We start from the raw sequence: 8,975 nt of genomic DNA, 5'->3' as shown, positions 1-8,975 counted from the left end.
GCGTTAATCTCGTTGAAATGACCTTAACGCCACAACACGGCAAATCTCCGTTAACAAGCTACCGCGGATCGCCCCGTGCATGGGGCTGGACGGCCAACATGTTAACGAGCTAACTGCGCTAACACACTAGCTCCCACCCATGTAATTGAGCATTGCGTGGCACATCCAACATACTGTTTTACTTTAGTCCATGACGCGCTTACCTTCAGGGTCATACGTCACATGAAGACCAAAATAGTTCCAAACGCCAAATCTGAATGAGGGTGGGGGAGGTTCAATTTGCCATGTTGCAAGGAGAGCTTAACTTCTGTCTCGCTAGCTTGCGCTGCGCTCAGTGAATCTGCGTTCGACTACTCCGCCTAGGCTGCACTGTCGAGCGCAGATCTACTGAGCGCTCAACACAGACAGCATCGTCAGAAGGAAAGTTGATAAAATAAATTTAAAATTTTGTATTGTTCGATACATATGCGTACCGAACCGAAAGCACTGTATCGAACGGTTCAATATCGATACGAGTATCGTTGCACCCCTAATATATAGTATTATCTATAAGTGGTATCGACGATACTGATCCGATACCGATACTTTGTACAAAACTTAATGCTTCATTGTATTTCGTTATACCATATATAATTGTATTGTGTAATTGTAATAATAATACAATAATATAGCTTCATAATGATTACAGGACATCAGACTACTTGTTCTTATCACTTAATAACGCAGAATTATCATATAGAAATAAAAGACCTGAAGTTGTGGCTATTTGAACACCTTGCCTGCAGCACTAAAGGACTCCCTGAGACGTCTGTCTCGCCCTAGCAGCACCTGCACAGTATAATTCACTGAGTAAATTTTACTCAAATTGAAAAAAATTTTACTCTAAAAAAGACAGTATTTGGTCCCAGTCTAAATGGAGTAAAGTTTACTCTTACGGTAGAGTTAAACTTTCAGAGTTAAATCTACTCTATTCAGTGCAAATATTTTAATACACATGATGATAATTTACTCAGTTTAGTATAAAATAAAAACAACTCCACCCTAATTTTACTCTGAGTAGAACAGAATTTTACTCTACATAGTATTTTATTCTAAATAGAGCAGAATTTTACTCAGAATTGAATTCTAATTTATTTCAAATAGAACAACATTTTCACTCCAAATAGAATTAAAATTTTACATACAACTAAATTTTACTCTAAATAGAATTAAAAGAAGAAAAATATATGACTTTATTTCGCCCTCTATGTATTATCATTCACTGCAAGGTACAATAAATAAATCAGAAATTATTTATATTTTAACAGCCACCTTTATTGTTCACAGGAAACAGTATGGTACAATATAAAAACTGGAATCACTATCACTGTATGACACCTGTAAATCAAATGCTTTACAACAGAAAAGCTCTTCAACACAAATTACATGAGGTCCATCTCTTGTACACAAAACTTGAACCCAGAAAATGTGCCATAAACTTGAGCACAACCAAACTGGCCACATTTAAGACGAAGAGTCTTACCAGAACAGAGTCCATGGATCACTTTGAAATGCTTTATCAAGGAATTAGCATTTGTCTGGGACCTCTTGCAAATGAAACAAAACATTCCAGCTCAACACTCTTAGTAGAAAAAAAAATATTCAACGCAGCATCCGAGCCCTCAACTCTGCAACCCTAGGATTCACTTTGGTTGTATCAACATCTATCTCGTAAATGGTGGTCTGCAGGAAGTTGTACATATTGACCAGATCGTGGTCATATGACGTACCAAAGACAAAGTGAGCTTTGAAAAGCTCATCAAAACAAGCAAGAGAGCCTGGTGACTTACAAGGTACTGCATGTTTGTCTATCACAATGAAGTACTTGTGAATCACATTCCTCTGAGTGCCCACTGCAAGAAGGTATGGTTGAAGGCTCTCTGTGATGCCATCGAGATGCCCCTGGATGCTAGTTCCCGTCTGTGACACAAAGACAGATAAACGTTCCAACATGATAAGACTTCGGTTAAAAAACAAAAAGCTGACAGAATTAAGGACAGATACAAAACAGACAAAACTAGTTCAATTTTAACTACTAGCTTGTCAAAACTAGTATCTGTTATCTGTATATCTACAAAAATCTATATGCAGATATAATCTATATAAATATGTTAATTACCATGACAGTTAATTTGTTGAAATTGTAGCATTTCTATTTACAATGAACTTAAAGTTTGGAATGACTTGTTGTTTGTGTACTTTACTCAAGCGATAAAAGAAATGTGTGATGTTGCAAATACAGCCTACATATGGTTGTGGAAGACATAAAGGCTGCTTGACTGAGCTGTATACATCTCTTGGTAATGACTAAATTCATAGTTGTATTTAAACATACACCTTTTAGTTCGTCTGAAATATTGTTATCAATGTAAATATAACTAGTTATGTTTCCTTTACTGTAACTTTACCTTGACAAACTTGACAAGATGGTCACAGGCTTGTCTGGCTGAGAGCTTTCCTGGTCTCTTGCGGCCATGAGGTAATGGTGGTAACAGGTGTACAAGGATCAAAATGGATGACATGTCACTGTCCCATCCTGGAAACATAAGTAAATTGGAAACAATAATTAGCTGCCAAAACACGTTATCTGCAACTGTGTTAACACTTACATTATAAAGTTTTGAAAAAAAAAAAAGCGACAGCAGGTGACGGTGTTACACTTTCAAATGCTCCAATTAAAACATAACAATAAAATTCCATTTATTTTATCTCACCATTTTCCACTTCTATTGTGCATTCAGCATTTTGCACAAGGTACTGAAGGTCATCTGATTGCGTGAGACCACGGCTTTGTTTGAGGACTTTCTGCTTGTAGATAGTGGGCCACTTCTCCAGGAACTTCACAGAGGTGGCTTCATCGAACATCAAAGTAAAATCTTGTTCAATCTGCAGAAGAGATGAAATTAAGTTTTTGAAACTCCTTGTATCAAACAACTTTTATGCTCACTTTTTTCTCAGATGCACCTCAACTTATAAATGTAACAGTGAGGGAAGTTGAAGGTAAGATAAACATACTAATCCTCCTATATCCAGGAATCTTGGGAAGTCCAAAAAGATATCAGATGACTTCACTGGATCATGAATCATCTTTTGGCGATAGTTGAAGGTCTGCTTCATCTTCATCATAACAATTCCTTCATCAGCTGTATGTTTCATCAGTGCAATAGCCTCAGAACACAAGCTGTCTGTCATTAGGCAGTTGTCTTCTCTGAAACAGTCTCTATCAGATGTTGGGCCCCCTAACAGTGGATATGAATAAGACAAAAAAGTGACACCGTGTCCTACAAGGCTTGAGAACTCAGCTAGAATTTTCATGCATGCAGTTTAGTCTCCAGATGAGTGAGACTTGAATTATAACTACTAACAATATCACATACCCATTTGCGTTTTTGACATTCTGGGAGTCTTGTTTTGTCCATTAGAAGCTTCCTTTTGGATAAACTTCAATCTCCAAGCCAGATACCCACTCCCATCTTCTGCATTGTAAAAATGCTCCTAAAATTAAATGAAATATTTTAATTAACATGTTAAAATATATTTACACTTTCAATCTGAAAATTGCAGCAATTGAGCTCCCTTGCTCGGGACTGGAGCGCTGAACTCTAAAGGGATTTAAATAATGAGAGTTAAGAAAAGGCAGCACAGAGGAAAGTCCTGCGAAAAGAAAAACATCTTCAGCTTTACTCAATCCAGAGCCAAACTGTTAAGTAAATTCTACATATATTTCATGCCTGAAAAATGTCTTACATTCACGAGTGAAAAGTAAATTGTTTGAACTTATTCTTTTTTGTACTTACATAGCCCAGCCTGCTCCTAGGATCAGCCAGGTATGGGAACAACGTGATGATACCCTTTGCATATTTCTCTTTAACACGTCTTGAAGGACTTGTCCTACACAGACAAACACAAAGTTGAAAGTCTAAATACCACCTCTAAGAAAATAAATGAATGAATAAATGACAGCAGGGCAGGGATAGCTCAGTAGGTAGAGTGGTGGCCCCATGATCGGAAGGTCGGGGGTTCGACTCCACTGAACGGCTACCCTGAGGTACCCCTGAGCAAGGTACCGTCCCTACACACTGCTCCCCGGGCGCTGCACTGGCGGCTGCCCACTGCTTCACTGGGTGAATGGGTTAAATGCAGAGGAACTATTTCTCTATGGGGACTAACACGCACACTTAAAATGATAAATGAATTTATCATATATATACTTATGAAATAACTATGTCAGCATACCCATGTTCACTTGTCATATGTGCAACTAATATCTTGACCATGTCACGCCGTCTGCTATCCGTTAGGCTTTTTGTCCGGGCATACTCATTGATGATCCTCTCTCCTCCTGGTTTGTTCTTTAGAACATCTTCAACCATCTAAGTTACAGTAAAATAGAGCGATATAATAATATATAATCAATATATCATAAATATTTTTCTTGTGATACTAAAAAAGCTTTCAGGTTCGTTCTAGATCAAATCAAAGGTCTATAGTCACGAATACATGTTATTTTTTTTAAAGTATGTTTTAGTATAGAATTGAGGTTCATTAGATATTCATGATCACTGTGCTTCAAAGCCACCTAAAGTTCTGTTAAAAAGCACAAATAATTACCCTTAAATTTGTCTGTCTCTCAAGCACACTAACTTTTTATGTTGCCGATCTGGTCTACAATTTGCAGACCTGTGCTGAAGGAAAGACAGCAGAATCTTGTGCTTTTATGACAGTGATAATAATACATATAATATATTCAAATTTGTGTCAACTTTCTGAAAGGGTATACAGCAAACTACATAGCTTACTCGGGCAAGAGAAGTGTCGTCAGCTCTCCGTCTTGTTGTAGGACTGTGTTCCAATAATATGGTGTCATCAGAGTCCACTTCAATTTCCCCACTGGAACTGGTAAAGGAGGTGCTTGCAGAAGAATCTATCAAATCATAAAAATTATAGAGGTCACTTTTGTGCTGCCCCTGACTGCAACAATGAGGTTCATGTAGCTGGGTTTGTAAAGTGCTTTATGAGTGAGCAGTGTTGAAGATTTTTAGTTGTAGTGCCTTGATGTTCCTGTTTTAGCCAATGAGTGACAGAATCGATAACATAAACTAATTTAAGTTTATTAGTCACAACCAACCACATGACATCACATTCCATAACAAACAGAAAATCTTTTTAAATGTTTAGCAGTTATTTCTTAAATCCAGCTTCAGAAATAGTTAAATCCATGTCAGTTTTTGAGAGCAGGGCTCCATGATGTAAATTAGCCTTTATATGTTTAGTGTTTCATGTCTTCTTGCCTTCTTGTTTAAGTTTGTATGATGGTTAGTGTTATTTACACCATCATAAACATTGTAGTACCCAGCAAAATATAGGATTATTTGAAAACAATTCAGTAAATTTATTAGCTTGCCTTACACAGAACATGTTCTACTAGCCAGGACTTAAAGCATGAATGACACAGTGGCTCAGTGATTGAGTGATTCTAGTGACATTTACCTTTCTGCAGATGTTAGATTTTTCTTTGCTTAACCTTCCTGCCTTCTTGGGACCTTTTTGTGCCACTGCTATGTGTTAAATGGCTGCCATTTCCACTGTGTTCAGTGGAATATAACCAAACTTGCCACAGGATAGTTTTTACCTGTCAATGTTAATATTCCAGTGTGAATTCCTTAAATCAGCCTAAAATGGCTGAGCAGCAGAAATCCCCACACCCATCACCCTGGGGACCATTTTCTGCCCATTGACTTCCATTATAAACGCTATTTTTCAACCCCAAATTATCATCATATGATTTTATTTTTTCTTCTTTTCTTGGATGTCAATGAAGACTCAGGGCCTTGAAGTTTTAATTTTTAAATTGCAAAAAAAATGCAAAAAAAATAATGGCAGGTCAAAATGTATGTTGGTGCCAATCTTTGGTCCATCTAAAGGCCTACTTATAATGACAATCACATATTACTTCAACTGGTTTTTTGTGGAAATATTTAGTTTCGTTTTTTGGTTTTTGGGGCTTATAACACAGGGCGCTCATGTAATAATACTGGGATTTGAAGGGTTAAAACAACGAAAATATAATTAAAACTTTACATGAATATTTCAGGGAGAAGTAGTTTTACAAGGTTGGCTAATTTAAAGTGGAATAAAATATGGATATATGGTCTTTTTATGGCGTGGCTGAGAATGGTCCCTAGGGTGATGGGTGTGAGTTTTTTAAAGGATGGCAGGAGGGTTAAGTTAAAATGCTGTTACCAAGCTGATGGGACATTAAACTGTTAAAAATTCCATCAGGGATAGAAACTCATCATTATTCCATTCCCGTGGGATCCTGAAAAAAGTTTGGCCAATCTTAATATTTGGACCAAGTAATTTGATAGGACAACTGACTGTGTTACGTAACTGCTCACACCCTCTCAACTTGCAACCAGGAAATAAACTGGACTGTGGTTTCTCTCCCCACTACCCGGTCAATTAAAAGTTTAAAAATGACGATGATGATGACATTCCAAGATACTTACCATCTGGATTTGGACCTTGTGCTTGACAAATCTCTAGCACACCAAGGTTTTGTTTTTTCATAAGGAAATCAAAAACATCCTCATCAACTTCAGTCTTTGAGTCATCAAAAACTTTGAAGTCCAAGTTTGGAATGTTGAACTTCTTGGCAACTGTGAACATTATAAAATTGCATTATACATTTGAAATTAATACCAGAACAAGGCAAAAAAAAAAGTGAAATTACATAAACTGAACCAGAAAAAAAGCCTAAACATTTGGTATAGCAGCTATTATAGCACCATCCCCAAAGCTTGACTGATTCACACAAGCTATGAAACACACTGGAAACTTTGATTTTTTTACTCACCACATTCCAAAAACGATGTGTAGGTCAGTTGGCCCTCAAAACAGATGTACTTTTGTTGTTCTCTATACTTTACACGCACAGCTTGCATCCTTCATGATATGAAAAGGATATTGTTAAATAATCAGATTTATTACAAATACTTGCAAAATTGAACAAAACACACACATATATTCCTTGTATGTCTTACAATCTCACGATGCTCTGTTCTGATGAAAAAGCATGTAAAAAAAAAACACATAAGTAATAGAAAGCTCTACATTGCAGCAATAGGAAGTTTGTATAATGCTAATCTAATACACTAGGGGCTACAGACTGCAACCATGCACACAATTCAATTCTGAGTAAAAAACATGTGCTCACCTACCATTTTGGATAAAACATTGGTGCACAGGATTTGTTAAAAACACACTTCCCTGGTCAATTATACTACCTAAAAACAGCTATTCAGCAATGCTAAATTAAGTTTATTGAAATATAGCTGTCTGAGTGGTCGAACAACATTAATTTTGTTGGAAGCTAACATTAGCATAAACCTTGGCAATTATGTAGCATGTAAGACCCACAAACTCAGAAGCTGTAATATAATACATGCATTACCCTTCACATAAACAAAAACTCCACATTTTATTCTATATAAAATCATTATTTAGCACTTTGCTCACTTACCTGGCTTATGCTGACAGTCGCCTCCGTTCCACTGCGGGATAAGAAAATGGCGGCAGAAACGAAACTTAAGAAGCGAAAATGGGCGTGGTCTTTCTATATTACTCTGATAGAATTTCCTCTGTTTTTTGGCTCCAACTCTAGCGGCCAATTGAAGTGATTAGGTTCCAAAACGTGCAATAACTACTCTTTTAGATGAAAATGATGTTGACCCTGGAAAAATTACTCTCTCCGTTTTCCTGTGTGTCCTTCTCCTCCTCTTCAGTTCGCCTCAACATAAGCTCGTCATATTCTGTGATATGATTTACTCTGAGATGTTTGACGAGGTTAGTGATGTTGCCACAACACCGCACTTTCCTGCCAGATGTATCGCAAACCAGGTCTTGGCTGTTTGTGCACAGCAAATTCAAAAGTGTTAAATGTTTTGGTGTTAATAGTCTCCTTGCAAAAGTAGAGTTAATTTTACTCTAAGCAGAGTCACATTCTTTTAATGTAACTCTGAGGTGTAAAATGATAGTAGTTAAAATCGAGCGTTAAAAATGAGTGTTTCTATGTCAAATCTGGAGGTGTTACAATGGAAACATTAACTCTTGACCTCTTAACTCTGAACTCCTACAGGGGCTATGACACCAACAGAGTAAATTCACAGACTCCGCCCCCAGCACGGCTCCAATCGAAGCTGAAGTGAAGCCGTTTCAGAACATTTTGCTCTACATATTTGAGTTGTTTGCCATGCTTGGTAAGTCATTTTTTCAAAGATTGTTTCAATTATTATTATGAGCTTTTACTTCTGTGGCTCTTTGGAGTTGAGACAAAGCTGTGTGAAAGGCATTAGCCATGTTGCTCGCTGATAGCATAACATTCTGTTTTAGCTAGCTGAAAGGTATTGTTTGCGGGCAAATACCACAGCCTTGAAAAAAGCTTGCATGTGAATTTTCAGTCAAACTTTTGGTCAAATACACCTAAAACAATGTCTAGAATGTGAAATGTTGGTATAATGGTGCTACTTGAAGCCTGAAAACGATCGCCCATAAAAAAACCGAGCAAACAGCAGTAGCAGACGTCCTGACTGGATTCTACGTTAGCATAGATCCCTCCAGAGTTTTGTGCACACGGTTTAGGTAAAAATGAAAAAGGTTGAGGTTTTACATTTAGTTCAGTATTACCTGTTGCCTGTGTCTTTGTCTTTTGGGAAAATACTTTACACAAGTAATGGCTCAAAGAGGATTCCTTTTTTTTTTACTGTGCTGCAATTGTTTACTGGATTATTTGTGCCATTAATTAGTGTCAACTAATTTTTATTCAATCTCCGCACAGGATATGCTTGTGAAGATGGAATATGGGGGAGAGCAGAAGTGCGTTGAAGTTCCACAAAGGGATGAATGAAGGACATGCATATTGTATTGAAGAAATAAGT

The 8,975-nt window shown here is 37.1% G+C and overlaps 1 protein-coding gene across 4 annotated transcripts; it reads right to left on the bottom strand.

The window, feature by feature from the left end:
- Positions 1-1,641: 1,641 nt before the first annotated feature.
- LOC146618150 (uncharacterized) lies at positions 1,642-6,983 on the bottom strand. Of its 4 annotated transcripts, none has more exons than XM_085372274.1 (10): positions 6,896-6,983; positions 6,545-6,698; positions 4,839-4,992; positions 4,276-4,412; positions 3,837-3,930; positions 3,417-3,534; positions 3,055-3,278; positions 2,754-2,925; positions 2,448-2,575; positions 1,642-1,959 (listed from the first exon to the last, which is right to left on the bottom strand). In XM_085372274.1, exons 1-10 carry the CDS (start codon positions 6,981-6,983, stop codon positions 1,642-1,644), a joined length of 1,587 nt encoding a protein of 528 aa, XP_085228400.1. The 4 variants fall into 4 exon arrangements, with proteins under 4 accessions (XP_085228400.1, XP_085228403.1, XP_085228401.1 ...); XM_085372277.1 differs by having other exon boundaries at positions 2,448-2,541; positions 2,756-2,925; XM_085372275.1 differs by having other exon boundaries at positions 4,839-4,984; positions 6,549-6,698.
- Between the last annotated feature and the right edge of the window lie 1,992 nt (positions 6,984-8,975).

Source organism: Diplotaxodon limnothrissa, linkage group LG15 (assembly GCF_057381915.1).
Source record: "Diplotaxodon limnothrissa isolate DT_005_m linkage group LG15, D_limnothrissa_male_GT1.1, whole genome shotgun sequence".
Taxonomy (NCBI): domain Eukaryota; kingdom Metazoa; phylum Chordata; class Actinopteri; order Cichliformes; family Cichlidae; genus Diplotaxodon; species Diplotaxodon limnothrissa.
This window is presented reverse-complemented; position numbering and strand designations above follow the sequence as displayed.

What these genes read in the sequence shown, in the direction of transcription:
- LOC146618150 (XM_085372274.1), bottom strand. Translation starts at nt 6,983, where the DNA reads ATGCAAGCTGTGCGTGTAAAGTATAGAGAACAACAAAAGTACATCTGT. An exon ending in CACATCGTTTTTGGAATGTG is followed by an intron (nt 6,699 to 6,895) that starts GTGAGTAAAAAA and finishes TAATGTTCACAG; the next exon opens with TTGCCAAGAAGTTCAACATT. An exon ending in TCCTGGATATAGGAGGATTA is followed by an intron (nt 2,926 to 3,054) that starts GTATGTTTATCT and finishes TCTCTTCTGCAG; the next exon opens with ATTGAACAAGATTTTACTTT.